The sequence below is a fragment of the Halichoeres trimaculatus genome, unplaced genomic scaffold, assembly GCF_033239565.1.
Source record: "Halichoeres trimaculatus isolate MK-OKI-2021-1 unplaced genomic scaffold, fHalTri1.1 fHalTri1_scaffold_2, whole genome shotgun sequence".
Taxonomy (NCBI): domain Eukaryota; kingdom Metazoa; phylum Chordata; class Actinopteri; order Labriformes; family Labridae; genus Halichoeres; species Halichoeres trimaculatus.
In genome coordinates, this window is record NW_027437180.1 from 40,955,297 (window position 1) to 40,972,765 (window position 17,469).

Here is a 17,469-nt window from a genome sequence, read left to right on the forward strand (position 1 = left end):
CTGCTGCTGTTTTTGTAAAGTTAACTGAAGAATCGAAGGAACTGCTCCCGCCTCTCTTCACTGATTGGGCCGGTCAGAATTTAACCGAGTGAAATCGTTGGTCATTCAGAAACTGAATCAGGCAGGTCCACCTGCTCTGCCAAGTTAAACGTTTAGCTGCAATCAAGGTGAAAAAGTCCCTTTACTAAAAAACAGTCCATGTGTTAACCACCTGAAACTGACTTCATACTTGCTTTTCAATCTAACGAGGGTTTATTCTTCAGTCTATGTATTTGTATATGACAGCTGCAAAGCTAGAGCACTTAGCCGCCAAAGGTTACGTTTGCTCGTGAGGTGGTGGAGACCAAAAATGGAGCTAAAAGCTAACTTTTTGTCATGTGCTGAATTTGAAATTACAGTTAATCAGGTTTTGGTTTCCAGCATAGACTGTTTGAAGAATGGACATAGTTTCTGTGACGTCTGTTCCTGATATGGTGAAATGAAGCTAATCAAAGGAAGCGGCCATATTGGATATGTGAGTTTCCTTTCTAACAGCTATAGGGCGCCTGCCAGTCACATGAGCTGAGCTTTGTCTCTGATTGAACAATCAGATGATGATAACATGTTTGTGCCGATAGTGAAATTAGTGCTTCAGACCCTTTTTTTTTATGTAACCAGGCTGTAAATATGTTTTTTTAATGCTGTTAAAGTCCTTTTTGGCTTTCCAGTCTTTGGCTTCATTTTTCTAAACCGGATGTTGCCCCTTGGTTTACAACTGTTATTACTGCCCCCATGTGGACAAACACTGCAGCCTCAAAACTGGCATATTTTCCCAACAGACTTTTTTTTTTTTCTTTTTTTTTTTTTCTTAATAATTATATTTTGGATATTGATTTCAAAAATGTCTTATTTTTTATTATTATTTTAATTTTAATTTTTTTTTTTTTTTTTTTACCATGTTTTAACTTTTTTGGTCATTTAATTTTTAACGTCTGCTTCTGATGCAGCAAGACTCACTCTCCTCTCCAGGATTAGAGTCTTTTAAGAGATAAAAATAAGACTAGGCTTAAATAAAAAAAAAAAAAAAAGATGATTAATTTAAAGTGTTATGATGTGAAGAGAAATATCACAAAAATGAAAACAGCAGTTTTAAAATGTGACGCTTTGAAGACAGTTGTATGAGTTGTTTTTCTGCACTTTGGACCTGTTCTGCTGTTTTTGCAGCTTATTTTTGTTGAAATGAAAAGGACCGAGGCTGCACTCGGGTGATGTTACATTCATGTGCTCCCTCCCTCCCCCTCTCCTCTCCTCTCCTCTCCCTCTGCATGCTCTCATCTCGTCCTGCAGGAATACACTGTCTTCGCTGCAGCCCGACTCTGACACAACCGGCATGTCTGCAAACTGAGCGCCGCACTCTGACTCACAATCCCTCCGCTCAGACCCACAACTTGTGATTTCTTTCCCTCCACCGAAGAAGAAGAAGAAGAAGAAGGAGGAGGACGAAGAAGAAGAGGTTGCTTGAAAACCGCTGCTGCGACGAAGCTGAGGACTTGGAGGAGGATCCAAACAAGGTAAGCGATGCCCGCACAAGCCGCAGAGAGACGCGGATGGTTGAGAGTGTGTCGTTACTGTACGGGACCGGATGGCGAAGGGTGCATGCACTTGGTGAAAAGATGCTGATGCGACCGTGCACTTCCCATCGGGGCTGCATGAAACGTGCCTCATCTTGTTGGTGCAGTCATTTAACGGGGAGCCTACGTAGCCTGCGGTGACGTTAGTGTACCAGTGCCGAAATGCTGCACCGCACAAAGCAGCGCTGAATAGATGGGGCTACTGTAAAGGGTTCATGCGAGGAGAAGCTGCTGGTGCTGCATGAGGATGATGATGGTGGTGGTGGTGAGGAAGGAACCAGGAAATGATGTGCAGGCGCTCAGCTGCTGCGGAATGGAAATGACCCGTGGACGAGGCAGCTGGGGAACAAATGAGTGCAGCAAGTTTTAAGAGTGATTCGTTATTTTTGCTCTCGTTGCTTTGAAGAAAATGCTGCAAAATGAGAGGATGAAGTGTGGTAAACATACTGCACCCTTTCCTTCTGTTGAGTTCTGGAGGAAATGTGCAGGAATATCAAAACTAGGCCTGTCCTACCTCTGCAAACTCATGAGTCTAACACTGAATAAGACATTTGCATACTTTAATTCTCCACTTAATGCTTCAATTTGGGTTGTTTTTGTCGTAATTTGGGTGAAAAAGTGAGCTCAGACTCACATTACAGTACCACAGGTCCAAGGTCAGACCCTGCAGCAGCAGCAGGAAGGAGACAACAGCTTCTCCTGCAACTCTCAGAAATCATGCACCATCTCTGACCCAGTCCTGTTCACCTTTTTGTTAAATTATGAGCTATTTCCATGAGGTTGCATCACAGCGTCAGCACATATGTGCACAAGATGAAGTGTTAGTTGTAAATGGAGGGCGCAGGTGCCTGGATAATACTCAGGATACTCAGGAGGGTGAGTCAGTAAATACCCCCGCTGGCTCTCAGAGTGGAGCTGATTGCATCAAAGTCTTTTTTTTGTGGATGTAATTTTGCACCACTCAGGAGAAAAGAGTGAAATTTGGAAGATTCATAAAGTAGAGGAGCTTTCACGCTCTCCATCTGGAGGTCGTTCCCTTTTCCGCATCAGCATCCTCCTCCTCTTCCTCCCCCATCCCGTCAAAGTGTTGTGGAGAGTGAAACTGCATGTCCTAACAGAGGTATTCATGCAGCGTGTTATTCTGTCCTCTGGCTGCAGGTCTGTCCCTGATAACGTGACCAGTGAAGGAAGAGAACACAGAACTGCTTCATCATGAATTTTGTAATGAAAGCTGCGCTGGGAGGTGAGTATCTGCCGGGCTGGAGGTTGATTTAACGGCACTGCAGTGTCGGGGATTTAAAGCTGCACCGTACGAGCGCTGGCCCCGCTAGTTATGGGGGACGCTGGGCTGAGATAATCCGTCCTGCACCAAACTCCTGACTTCACACATCAGCTACGCATTCGCCCCCTCCTCCCTCCATCCCTCCATCCTTCTCCTCCCCTCATGCTCTCTTTTTTTTCCTGCATCCATCTTTTAAAAGTCCCCTCAGGGTGCGGGATGTTTTATTTAAAAATGTCATCCTGTTGGTCAGATTCACTGATTGCTGCTCTGTGTTTGTGCTTTTGTGGAAAAAGTGGTTGAGGAGAGGCTGCAGGTTGAAATGATCAAAATGTGTAATTGTACTGCTTTAAAATGAGTTTCCAACACTTTGCTTCAAAGAGGCCGGAGCAGTTTTTTCCTGAGACTTTTGTCCTCGAAAGCCTCCAGGTATCATCCTGCAGAACACTATCTTTGCCCCTCATTAGTCTTCATTAAAGCCCTGTAATCCATCCTCCCTGTCAGCTACCGTACAGCTTCACGAAAGCGGTACAGTCTTCGGTTCCCCGGGCCAGTTGCAGTTGGGACACGGAGTCCAAAACTGCTCCTCATTGGGATGCAGCGAGCGCCGGCGCTGCCTCTTTCTGCATAGCTGCCGTGTGTCTGCGCTATGAATTCTTAAATCAACTGCACTGCATCTGAAGCTGCTTTTACCCGAGCGGAGCTGCACTCAGCCTGCAGACTTTCACAGAGTGTGGGTGTTTTTCTGAGCCGTGCCGGGGATGTTTTATACATACCGTGTAAGGACAGAGTGTGTGTAAACCTGTCGTTTCTCCAGCCTGATGGATTATGGTGCAGGGTGGTGATTTAGAAAGAAAAAGGAAGGACAATCATACGAGCAGAAATCAATATGTAAAGCTATCAGGGAGATTATTCTTCTGTCATTGATGCATGTTTACGGGCCGGGACACAGTGACCTCTTTGCTTTAAAACAGCTGACAGTGCATGGCGTCTTTAAAGCTCCCCATGGGGAGGAATCAGATAATGAGACCAACCAATTAAAGAGTTAATCAATAGAGTATCTAATAGAGGGTGAGTGCCTGTCAGGGTGTAGAGCCATATAACTGAAATATTCTCAATCAGCTGGATGGACTTCAGGGCTCAGCTGTGAAATCATTGGTTTTAATCCATCTGAGGGCTCAGATTATGGTGAGCTAGCCCAGAATAAAGATGTCACCACAGTATTAACAACAAAAAATGTTAAACTAATGTTTAAAAAGGCAGAGATACACATGGTTTAAGTTGTCTCAAAAACTTAAAGGCGCTGGTGAACTTTATAAGTGATCTCGAAATGGTCTTACTTTACTGTCTGTTCATAATCCACGTTTAAAATGAGATTATCAGCAGATTATTGAAAGAACATGAATCTATTAGTGTCACAGAGACCCCAGGTCCCTTTGACAATGCTACACCAGCGTTAAAGTTAGTTAGTTAGCTGGTAAAGAAAGTACAGTTGGTTATCGCGAACTGGTTCCACATCAGTTTTTCAGAATTAAACTTCACTGAGAATCCTGCAGTGCACGTAAAGTTTTCAATCAATCTGTCAGGGCCTGAAGTATGGGGTTAAATTACATCACATGTGGCACCGCATGTCAACAAAGTCACAAGAAAATTTGTTCAAATTGTTCGAAACAAAACCGACGCTACAGGGGAGGAAACACACCCATTATGACCCTAACTTCGACACGGTGTGAGGTAGGGCTGAACAATTTATCATTTTCAGACCGGAATCGCAATTTTAGACAATGCAATTTTGAGATCGCCAAAGCAGCAATTTTTTGCAGCGCCCCTGACTGACTCAGGATCTGTTGTGTCAAGTATTATACACATTCTGTTTTACAAATTCGTAGACAATCTATGTGTTAAAAGTGCTGGTAAGCAGGTCAACAACACAAAGCCTCTGTTTAGGAGTAGAAGTTGATGAAAACAGGTTATTTACCATCACTATTGATGATTAAAAAATTGTGAATTGCAATATCTGCCAGAAAAATTAGATCTTTTCCTGAAATCGTTCAGCCCTACATGTGAATATCCCAAAGCTTGATTTGAAGAAAATCGTGAATCGAATTGAAATCACAATATCTGCCAGAAAAATTCGCAATTCAATCTTTTCTTGAAATCGTTCAGCCCTAGTGTGAGGTCCGTCTACACGACAATGTTTCACCCAAAACTCAAAAATGCAGAGAAAAGAATTCTTCATTTAGACGGAAATGCTGTAGTAAGCATGCCAGGCCTGTAGGTGGTGATATAACTTTCTTTTGGTAGATCTCCTCTGAAGTAGAGTTGGGCTGATCATCAGGTGTGTTGGTGAATGCTAAGAGCAGAAGTGGAGCAACAGATGCTCATTTTGTTAAAGACAGTCACAGATTCAGCAGATTGAGCAGCACAAGCTCAACACGGTAGATCACCACAATCATAATCACTCTGGTTTCCGTGTTAGGTCGGCTAAAAAGCTGTTTCCGTGTAAACGCGAGGCCGAAACCTGATTCTTTTGCGGTTCATCCTAAAACTGTTGTCGTGTAAACGGCCCCTCATTGTTGCCATTTTGCAGCTTTGTCGCTTTATTTAGCAACGTTTTAGACCCCTTCTTGTTAAGACTCTGACATCTTCTCACTAAGCCTCTTCACCTGTGCAGCAGTCTCTCCCAGCTGCAGTCAGAGCAAGCCACTAAAGGCAATGAATCCCACATGTGCTTGGCTAATTTGGGTCACTTTTGCTGATCCAAAGCCCAGATTAAAATAAATTAGGGTTGTTATTTTCAACATTAATAAAAAAAAAAAAAAGAATCAGCAGGGAAAGAAAAGTGCATTTAAAGTTCTCAACATTTTACCACGTTTTATCCCTCTCTCCTACAGCATATGTGACAATAACATACCAATCAGAATCAGAAATTCTTGATTGATCCCCGAGGGGAAACAGTTGCTGCTTTCTAAGGTGTTAAAAACAAAGGACAGAAAATAAGACATAAGGCACAAAATAAACAAACATAAGAAAGTACAATATGGAAGCATAAGTGTTATGTGAAAGTGAATATAAGCTTAAAGTATATGTATGAACATTAACTGAGAGTACGGTATAAAAACATTGACATAAATTTTGTGAAATGTCAAATTATGTTAATTAGGTGATGTCATTTAGTGACTTAAAACACCAGAGCTGTATTAACGTCTCATATCAGGTATAAAACAACCATTATTGGCCTTTGTATTGGGGCTAACGAATCCTGTGAGCAATTATTTCCGATACATTTCTGTTAAATATGTACTAAAGAGGATTAGGGCCTCTAAAATAAAGAATCCAAATTTTTTTAAATTAATAATTTTCTGAAAAAAAGTCAGAGTTCTGACTTTTTTTCTCAGAAAAAAATAGTAATACATTTTTTTAATGTTTTAAATAGATAATAAAAAACAGTCTGCTCACCTCCTGGATGTTAAACTAGGCCAAAAACTGAGTTTACAACGTTTGATTGTTGTCTTATTTAGTAACTACAAATAAATACCTTACCTTGTCGCTTTGCATTCTGGGAAAAGTAGTTTTGAAGAAAGAAAAGTAGTGTTAAAGAGAAGACTCATGCAAAGTGAGTGATAGTGCTGATGTGTAACACTGTCTTTATCCTGGAAAAAATCACTACCAGCTGTGGCCACAGGTGTCACTGTAATCAACGGCCAACAGTTAGTCCTCACAGAGCCTTTAAGTAATATTGACGATGATGCTCCAAAATGTCACTTCTAACTCCTCCAGACGTTGTAAGACGCAGCACAGACCTTGAGACTCCTCTGTACATTATCATTTTTTATCCTATTTGCTGTACATCAAATTACAAGAGCACAAAAGTGAACAAGGTCCCTCATAAAAAATGTATTTCCACGTGAAGCTGAAGCCAAATTGATTTGGATCATGTTTTATTCATGTGAAGAAGTTCACCTCAGTGCATTTGATGTCAGACGTTTTGTGTCTGCGGCGCTGCAGGAAGTTTTCCCCCGCTTTAGCAAAGCACACATTCATTACTGGGACTGAACACAAAGGTAAAATGTTTAGAAATGCAGTAATTAAACTCTACATTGGCTTATTGCTGCAGCAGCATTGACTTTTCTGCTGATGTAGTCAGGGTCTGACTGCTGCCTGGGGCCCTCAGGGTTTAATTGAGCTGCACACCTCGGGACTAATGTCTCCCTGACTGAACAGCCCCCGCAAACCCCCCGATCCTGTCAAACTAACTTCAGAGTTAAAGAGTTGGGAAGTGCTGAGTCAGCACTCAGGCGCTCGGGAGCTGGAGTACTCAATGAAACCTCCGTGAATCTGTGAAGTTCAGGAGGAAAGAGTGAGATGGTATCAGGGCTCCAAATATCAACAGGGCTCAGTCCAGGGCTGGATGTCAACTCGTGGTTATCGTGGCATAAGAATTATCACGGTAATGTTTTTTTAAGATAGTTTTTAAAAAGATGCAGAGCTTGTGAGAGATCACAGTCAGCTGTCTGCTCTGATAAGATGTTAAAGTGGTCCGGGGATCACTCCCGTAGCTTTTCTCCTCTGCTGTGTCTGTTGTTTAGATTTTACTGCAGACTGGAGCATACACAAACATCCTGCCTTTATTCATTTATTTATTTTTGTATTAATTATTTCAAATAATATATTCTAAATTATTTATTTCTTTTCTTTTATTTATTAATTTATGAATGTATTTATTTTAAATTAATTAATTATATATTATATTTTATTTATTTCAATTTATTTTTTTAAAATTATGTATTTATTTTGATAAATGTATTTTAAATTATTTATTGATTATAAGTAATTAATTATTAATTTATTTATTTTAAGAAGTACAATTTTTATTTTTTTATTTTTTCTTGTACAAAATTTGCATCTAGACACCAAGCTTCCTTTTTCTTCTTCTTCTTCTTCCTCTGAACTGGAGCATCCACAAACATCCCGTCTTCATTATTTTTTTTATTTTGTATTTATAATTTTAATCAATTTATTTTAAATTATTGTTATTTTATTTATTTATATATGTAATTATTTACACATGCATTAATTCTAATTTATTTATTTTAAATCATGTATTTATTTTGATTTATGTATTTTGAATTATTTATTTATTTATTTCAAGACATAAAATTTTTATTTATTTATTTTAAGAAAAAACTCTTTTTTTTTTTTTACTTTTTTCTTGTACAAAATTTGCATCTAGACCCCAAGCTTCTTCTTCTTCTTCTTTTTCTTCTTCTTCTTCTTCTTCTTCTTCTTCTTTTGGATTATTGGTGGATCCTTCATCATAATCACAGGTGAACACCTCCACCTGCTGTACCAGAGTGTGTAACATCAGGGTTTGTACTTCAGGTTATATTCTACCTGATGAAACAAATATAAAGAGAAGAAGAAGAAAAATAAATACCAGAATCAAACAAAAGATAAATAAATTGAAAAATTATCTCATACTTATTAAAACTTTTTTTTATTAGCTTACAACTCAGCAGCAAGCTCAGGTTTAAAAACATGAAGCCTGTTTGTAAGTGCGACACAGTGCAGATCAGGGAGCGTCTACTGAAGACTTGGCTGCAGAAAGACTGGTGACTTTGGTGAGCTGCATTTATTATAAATGCATTTAGACAATGTTAAGATCAAAGGAACAGCTCACCTGACTGACAGGTGGACACCCTTAGCTGCCCAAAGAGGCTCAAAGCCCATCTTTTGAGTCAACATTTCCAATATGGCTGCCGCCGACAATAGGCTTCATTACTGTGTATCAGGAACAGATGGGTGACATCACAGAGCTTAACTAGAGCCCCTAAAACTGGAACCAAACAGGCCAATGAAATCCCAACAAGCAAAGTGACATGAACAACACAGCTAGGAGCTAACGCTAGGCTAACTTTAGCTAGTGTTGGAGAATCCCAAACTGTCCGTCAGACTGCAGTGGTATTTCTAGTGTTAAAGATAACGTTATATTTCTTTACAGCCTGAAATATGATGTCAGCTGACCTGAGAGCAGTTGGAAACATCCTTTTAAGTTTTCAGAAAAAGTGAATAAAACCAAATGAAAACCGACTTTCTGTGATATATTCCAATAGACGTCCAGGCAGAGAATGACCCAGTCTATGAGAAGGTCTGCACACTGTGATTGGCTCATCATGTTTGAGGACGGGGCTTAGTAATAGGTCAATTTAAGCCATATCCTCCCATAGGATATTTAGGAAGCACTTTATGATAAATGAATGAATTTGTACTTTAATTTCAATCAACAGCAGCAAAAATTGCCAATTGAAGAAGGTTTTGACCGAAGCAGAGCTCATAGATGATCATCCAAAACCACATTTAGGAAAAAAAGCGTAGAAATGTGTGAACACAGACCTGCTCCAGGTGCTCGGATCACTTTGCAGGATCCAGTCTAAAAATACTGTGTACCAATTTGATGCAAACAGAAGCTAATGCAGTGTCAACAAGCAGAAGCTAAACTCTCTAAACTCTTTCCTGTGGACTGATTTGACAGGCGATCTCTCTGCCTCTGGTATCTAAAGCACAGACCAATCAGAATCAAGTATTTAAGGAAGTAGGGTCAGAAATAGAGTATGTGGTATCTGTCTCGTTTACCCAAACTAACGTCATCTCCTAAAGTAATGTGACAAATTTAAGCTAAATGTGTTGCTTCCATCCACTGCTGAGTCTAAACATTTGTGTCATAATGTAATTAAGATTTTCCTTTGCAAAGACTGACGCAGCGATACAGAGATGTGTCAAACAAACACCTGCAGTCTGCAGATGGATCGCTCTGGATGTGGGTCCTGCTGAATCATCCCGGTCCAACAATGCTATTGTGGTCCAAGAATCTGTAACCAAAGAAGCCTTTGGAGGTTCAGTTAATGCACTGGCAGCACCCTCTCCCTTTTATAGAGACTCATCAGGCCCTCGTCACCCAACAAACTCAGCAGAAAGAGTCGCCGTCTGACAGCGCAGCAAAATCCAGACCAAACACAGGCCAAACAATCAGAGGATGGAGAGCCAGAGGGGTCAGAACAGATCCGGTTCCTATTAGGGTTTAAGAGTTATTAGTGGATTTATCTCTTGACGTAGGACGCTAAGAGTGTTGACTCCAAATTAAATTTAAAAGCTGTGAATAAATAATGAGAGAAAAAGGAAAAGACAGATTCTGATAGAAAATGTACAAGCAGTTATGTGATGCTAAATGCTAACGCTATCATGTAAAGAGACATATTCAAAGCTTGCTTCTATTTAAAGGGCATATTTTTTTAAAAGTAACACTCAACATGGTCTGATAATGGATGTAGAACAAGTCAATCATTGATTTTGTTTTCCGCTTTGAGCTGCAGTTCAAAGTGAGCATCAGAATGAGGAAGAAAGGTGATTTAAGGGACTTTGAACGTGGCATAGTTGTTGGTCTGAGTATTTCAGAAACTGCTGATCTACTGGGATTTGAACCCACAACCATCTCTAGGGTTTACAGAGAATGGTCCCAAACAGAGAAAATATCCAGTGAGCAGCAGTTCTGTGGGACAAAATGCCTTGTTGATGCCAGAGGTCAGAGGAGAATGGACAGACTGGTTGGAGCTGATAGAAAGGCAACAGTAACTCAAATAACCACTGGTTACAACCGAGGTCTGCAGAAGAGCATCTCTGAACACACAACACGTCCAACCTTGAGGCAGATGGGCTACAGCAGCAGAAGACCACACCGGGTGACCCTCCTGTCAGCTAAGAACAGGAAACTGAGGCTACAATTCACACAGCAACACCAAAACTGGACAATAGAAGATTGGAGAAACGTTGCCTGGTCTGATGAGTCTGGATTTCTGCTCCACATTCAGATGGTAGGCTCAGAATTTGGCCTCAACAACATGAAAGCATGGACCCATCCTGCCTTGTATCAACGGTTCAGGCTGCTGCTGGTGTAATGGTGTGGGGGAGATTTTCTTGGCTCACTTTGGGCCCCTTAGTACCAACTGAGCATGGTTTAAAGTCCACAGAAAAAAAAAGAAAAAAAGGAGAAAAAAAGGAAAAAAAGGGAAAAAAAAGAAAAAGAGAGAAAAGAAAAGAAAGAGAAAAAGGAAAAAGAAGAAAGGTAAAAAGATAAAAAGAAGAAAGAAAAAAGAAAAAAAGAGAAAAAGGGAAAAAAAGAAAGAAAAAGGAAAAAGAAAAAAGAAGAAAAAAAAAGAAAAAAAGAGAAAAAAGAAAAAAGGGAAAAAAAGAAATAAAAAGGAAAAAGAAAAAAGAAGAAAAAAAGGGAAAAAAAGAGAAAAAAGAAAAAAAAGGAAAAAAAAAAAGTCCACAGCCTACCTGAGTATTGTTGCTGACCATGTCCATCCCTTTATGAGCACAGTGTACCCATCTTCTGATGGCTACTTCCAGCAGGATAACGCTCCATGTCATAAAGCTGGAATCATCTCAGACTGCTTTCTTCAACATGACAATGAGTTCCCTGTACTCAAATGTCCTCCACAGTCCCCAGATCTCAATCCAATAGAGCACCTTTGGGATGTGGTGGAACGGGAGATTCTCATCATGGATGTTCAGACCACAAATCTGCAGCAACTGTTGATGCTATCATGTCAATATGGACCAAACTCTCTGAGGAAGGTTTCCAGGACCTTGTTGAATCTGTGCCACCAAGGATTAAGGCAGATTTATCAGAGATTCAACCCGTCGGAAACATGAGCTGAGCGCCGTAGCTAAGTCTTGGTTATCTGACTCTACCTGCTCTGCTCTCCTCTGGTTCTCCATCTTTCCTTACAGGCTCATAATTATAATCCTGGGGACCATCATATGGATAGGAATTGAGATTTTCTTCCTCTTCACTAACAATCTGATCCATGTTTATTAATGTTAAACTGAAGCAGAAGCAGCTAGACCTCCCTTCGTGACGTCACCTTCAAATGACACTTTTTAATGAGGAAGGAAAAAAAAACGTACTAAAACATCTTTAGGAGATCCCGTGGAAAATTTCTTTCAAAATATTATTTTAAAGTAATTTTCCTGAACTGTTATCTTTAACCTGCAATAAGCCCTTTAACATAAACCCACGTGTTTGTAATGAAAGGATTATTGATCTCCTGACGCTCCACGAGTGTTCAAACCGCACATGCTCTCTGGATAACCCTTCACGCTCTGTTAGCGCTCCGCTAACTCCAGCTGCTCAAAATAGCGTCTGACGACGAGAGGCCTGTTCTCCTCTAAAGCTTTCGAGACAGACTCAAAGGAAAAACAAAACACGTTTAATTTTTCATCCTTCTTCCAAGGGCTGTACGCACTCTGCCAAACATTTGACAGTTTTTGTTGTTCTGCAAAAGTGATGTGCCTTTGAGGAGAGGGGTTTGAAGAGCTTTGCCTCCACTGCAACTCCAGAAAGATAAAAGAGAGGAGAGAAAACCGACAGTGAGCTTCAGTTTTTTGGCTTTATTTTTCAATAAACGGCAGCGTGGATTACATAGTGAATTAGCTGATTTAAAAAGGCTTCCTGCCCACTTCTTCATCACATATTTGCTTCTTAATGTAGAATAAAAAGACAGTGACAACACTTCTTAAAGAGGGCTGATAGTTTTATGTTCAAAATGAAATTATGTCGTCTAAAATAAGTTTATCAAACAGTCAGAGACACAGAGAGGAGCTCCGACGCTGCGCTCTGACTCAAACACACTGTCCTGCTGCTGAACTCAGTGGTGCATTAAATGTGTATCAGTCCACAGCTGGAAATAGTCTCCACAAAGAGAAACGCTTCAGCACCGAGCTGAAGAGAGCCTCCTAAAAGAACAACTGTTCCCCCATGAAATAATTATTCCTCAACGCTTTCTCGACTTCTTCAGCCTCCAGGTGTGCTGAAAAAACCGTAATCCGTCACTCTTAGCAACCCTCTTCCCTTACTTCATAAACATTTCATCGTTTGTCAACATGGAGCGTTAACGAAGTGGCAGCGAGTCCATCATTTCCCGCTAATGGACGACATTTCAGGGGTTCAAGTGTGCCTGAGCTGTGTGGTCTGAGCGTGAATGAAAACACCAGACACCTCGAGATGTTCCTCCTCCACCTCCTCAAAGTGCAGCATAATCACATTTAGCAGCACTCAGCTGTGATTGGCCGAGGAAATCTGCCCCACGTCGCTTGATTGGTCTAAAGGGTTACTGCTGGGAGACACTGACACACACACACACGCGCGCACACACACGCACCTCACATCTTTTCTTGTGCACTACTCAAGCAAATCAAATTCAGTGCATCGGATTGACCTTGAGCGTCTGTGAGAGCACAAAGGGGTGTGTTTCTGTGTGTGTGTGTGTGTGTGTGTGTGTGTGTGTGTGTGTGTGTGTGTGTGTGTGTGTGTGTGTGCGAGTGTTTTTGATGGTTGACTGTAAAGATTACATAAATAATTCATCCGGTCATGTGCAGAGTAACTGACATCAGAGGCTGAGTGACAGAGGGAGCAGAGGTTGTTTGTTTTGAAAATCAGCTGTTTTTCTCTTTTTTATTTTTAAATATTGTTAGCTGTTATGACATAGAATAAGGGCCTAAATAAATAAATAAATAAACAAAAAGAAATGAAAAATATAAATAAATAAATACTATAAATAGATACATATAAATTAAAAAATTAATAATTAATAAGAAAAATTAATAAACAAATAATAAAACTTAATAAATAATAAAAATAAATAAATAAGAAAAAATAATAAATAACAAAATAAATAAATAAAAAATAATAAATAACAAAATAAATAAATAAGAAAAAATTAATAGATAACAAAAAATATAAATAACAAAATTTAATAAATAAAAAAATGGGAAAAATTAGAAAAAATGTAGTATAAAGACACTTCAGATAAAGTTTTGTGAAGTCTTCTAGGCCATGACTTACCGATATAAATAAAGTAAAATAAGGTTCAAAGATGATCTGGTGAAGTTAAATTATTAAAAGTTCCATCTATCTATCTATCTATCTATCTATCTATCTATCTATCTATCTATCTATCTATCTATCTATCTATCTATCTATCTATCTATCTATCTATCTATGAGAGGAGCACATGTAGAGAAAAGAAACTGAAACTTTAGTACCAATCTCATCACCCAAGTATTGATCAGTGCTGATCCCAACGTTGGCATCAATTTATCCATTTTATGAGTGGATTGAAGAGCCGCACACCCAAAGGCAAAGAGACACTTGCGGCTCTCGAGCCACAGATTGGCCACCACTGCTTTAATGTCTTTGGGCTACAAACTTGATTTTAAAACAATACGTCTTTATTTTGTCACACTATGACTTGAATCTCATAACATTTCAGCATAAATCCTGCATTTTAACATCTTTATTATTTGTTTTTCTCTTTTTTTATACTGTGGCCCTTGGTCTTTGTTGTGTTGTAGTTACTCAAAAGCCCAAAAATAGTAATAATAAACTACTTTATCCTTTCAAAATAAGCAGAGTTTGATGACTAGCTGTTGAATAGAAGCCAGAGAATTTCCAATAACCATCCCTTCAGTCAAAGTGGGGGAGTTGCTGCTCTGTCCACTAGGGGGCAGCATATCCACAGGGTATCTTGCTCTGAATGAGTTCTCCACAGTATTTGACAGTTCCTGGTGCTGAAAACTGGTCCACTCAGGATCAGGTCTGGATCCTGCAGAGAGAGAGAACAAAGTGTCAAACTTTCCCACTCAGGTTCCACCGTCCCCCCAAACTGTCTGTGGGCATCTCCAAATGTGTCAGCAGCTTTCCCAGAAATAAGCCCGGACACGCAGCCCACATCCAGAAAGCTGGCAGTCAGGAGGCTTCACAGGAAACGACAGCGAGTGTGACAGCAGCTGGACGCAGAGGAGGTTTATCAGCTCCATCAGAGGGAAGAGAAGGAGGAGGAGACGTCTGTAGGATGCAGGTGATGCTCTGTGAAGCCGCATCTTTATGTAACACACGTTCCCTTAACCATTTATTCTAACAGTGCATTTCCTAAAGTGTGTGTCAGGAGGGCGCGCTTTGTGAACTTCACACACCCGGCGTTAATAAAAGCGTCGTCTCCTTGATGCTCCGTGTAGAGCGGCTCCTCCTGGGGGAAATGTAAGCAAACTGTACGCGTAACGGCCACCAATTATACAGCAGAACAACAGCCAGCGCTCCCCTCCTCCTCCTCCTCCTCCTCCTCCTCCTCCCTGACACATCTTTGAGCCGTATGGAGACAATGCTTCCCGTCCTGAAGGCCAGACCCAGATCTTAATGCTCATCTCCTTTCCCACCACACTCTGGGTTTAGAGAGGGATTTACCGGAGCACCCTGAGAGGGGAAAGGAGGAGATAAGTCGTGTGATGCTGTCAAAAGTTCAAGCACTGGGAGAGTTAGCCAAGGTTAGTCTTCTCCCCGTCGCTCCCCTAAGACGGTGGATTTAACAACCGTTTTCAGCAGAATTTTTAAAAGGGAAGAATTAGAGAGATGACACCGTTTATCTCAGCAGCAGAGCAGCAGCCAAGTATCGACGAAACTTCACCCCTGGCTGAAAATACGGAGATAAGTCTCACTTTAAAGGTGGACCAAAAAAAAAAAAACTTTAACCCTATAGAATTCAGCTCATAGTCGAATTGATTTGCCAAAACTGTAAAACTGAAATATCTTTTTTTTCTAGAGAGTTACAATCCAGTCAACAAAATATAACCTGAAACATTATCATCAACTTAAAGGGGCCGTGAGGAGTTTCTAAGTGATATTGAACAAGTCTGACTTCTGCATATATGCCGAGCACAACTCGGGATTTACGGCACGTTAAAGCATCTATGAAAAAGACATGGCTGAAGAAGTTAAGTAGAGAGAAGAGAGATCTGTGTTTTTCTCTGCTGAAAACAAATTCTGTGATTGATTTTGTAGTGATGGTGGACGCTGGAGCATGTGGGAGATAAACAGGGAAGTGATAGAGCACATGCGAAATGCTAAAAAAATGGGGTAAAACACAGGCTATAGGCTTAAACACACAAAAAAACTAAAACACAGGCTAAAGGCAAAAACACAAGCTAAGAGCTTCAACAAGGGCTAAAGGCTGAAACGCAAGCTAAAGGCTAAAAACATGTGCGAAAGGCTGAAACACTAGCTAAAGGCTAAAATAAGGGCTAAAGGCTGAGGCTCATCGTGTCTCTTCGTCCTGGCAGACTACCTGTGTTTGTTTATATCTGGCACGCCGCGCACATGGACTGATACACTAAGCGGTCAGCGCCTCGTAGCCAGCTGTGGCTCTGCAGCGGAGGTAGCGCCGTTTTACGACCCGATGAGAACTAGAGCCTTATTTAGCGGTGTTTTTGTGTGAAAGTAACGCGCTGAAAAGTCTCTAAATAAAGCATGAATACAGACCGATATCAGAGTTTTTCGGTGGGAGTCCGTTTATTTGTGTTTTTGGTCAAGTAAAAAATGGCCCCGTCTGAGTGCAGAGGAAACCTGCAGAGGAGCAGGGAGGGGGTGTTTGGTGTGAGCGCTCTGAGCTTCTGCTGCACAAAAACACTGCTGTAGGGGTAATTTCTGCCCTAAACCTTGTGATAGGACCCAACTTGTTCCATCCCGGAGGATCACTTTAAGAGCAAGACATTTCTATCATTTTGTTTTTAGTCTTCAGGATTAAAATGTAATATTTGCAGAAAATTTAGTTCAGGAGTCAGATCCTGTAAGAATATCAGGCTTGCAAACTTCAGTTGGATCATCATGATGAGACAGTTTTTTTCCCTGATGTTGACTTGTTCCTGAGCAGATAAAAGGAAACCAAAAGCCAACCTGTCAGCTTCTTGCTCTGGCGTTTATCGCCTGAAACGTTCAAGTGTCATTTTCACAATTCTACTCGGTGTGCAGGAATGAAACGAAGAGACGCTTAATCAGAAACAGAGCCTGACACGGCTTACGGGATGCGGAGAGCTTAATAGAATCATTCTGCTCTCAAAGCTCGCTGCTGCATCTCCAAACGGGTCCACAAAGCAGGAGGCCGGATCATACAGAGCTCAATATAACTCTGTCTTTGTCTCCCAGGATCCTCGGTTAAACATTTGGACAAAGACGATCCAAAAGATTTTGGGAAATCAGACCTGGTTTATTTTGGTTTGCTGTGGATTAGTTTAAAGAGGGGGTCCTTTGAAAACGAGGCGTAGGCAGTGAGTCAGTGCTCCACTTACAGGCTGAATGGATGCCTTCACATGAAGATGTTTCTCTGCTTGAACCATGAAATGATTCTGAATGGTGTGAAATTTAACATCTGTGAGCATTTCAAATCAAAAATTTATCAATAAAAGAATTAAAGAGGGGGTATTGTGCGTTTTTTAGGCTTTGTACTGTCCCTTTAAGAGTATGTTTACATGATTTACAGCAAAAACATCCATTTTTTCCCTCTTACTGCTGTTTTAAACAACACTTATTTCAGCTTTTTACAGAAACACTTAAATTTAGCTACTGCCTCTTTAAGATTAACCCCCTTCCTTCTGATTGGTCAGCTCAGGGGTGCAGCAATGGGCAGCCCTCCCTTCTTTAACGTGTCATAAGCCAGCCAGGAGATCCTCAAGTGTCTGCACATCCAGCAT

At 40.6% G+C, this 17,469-nt stretch overlaps 1 protein-coding gene across 1 annotated transcript in view; it reads left to right on the forward strand.

Annotated features, from left to right (window-relative positions):
- The first annotated feature begins 1,301 nt into the window (after positions 1–1,301).
- The window catches only part of cplx2a (complexin 2a), a 29,522-nt gene continuing 13,354 nt past the window's right edge, over positions 1,302–17,469 (forward strand). The window contains exons 1-2 of the mRNA XM_074697972.1: positions 1,302–1,550; positions 2,769–2,853. Of these exons, the coding sequence (XP_074554073.1) occupies positions 2,823–2,853 (31 nt within the window). The 5' untranslated portion in view covers positions 1,302–1,550; positions 2,769–2,822. The remainder of the gene's footprint in view (positions 1,551–2,768; positions 2,854–17,469) is intronic.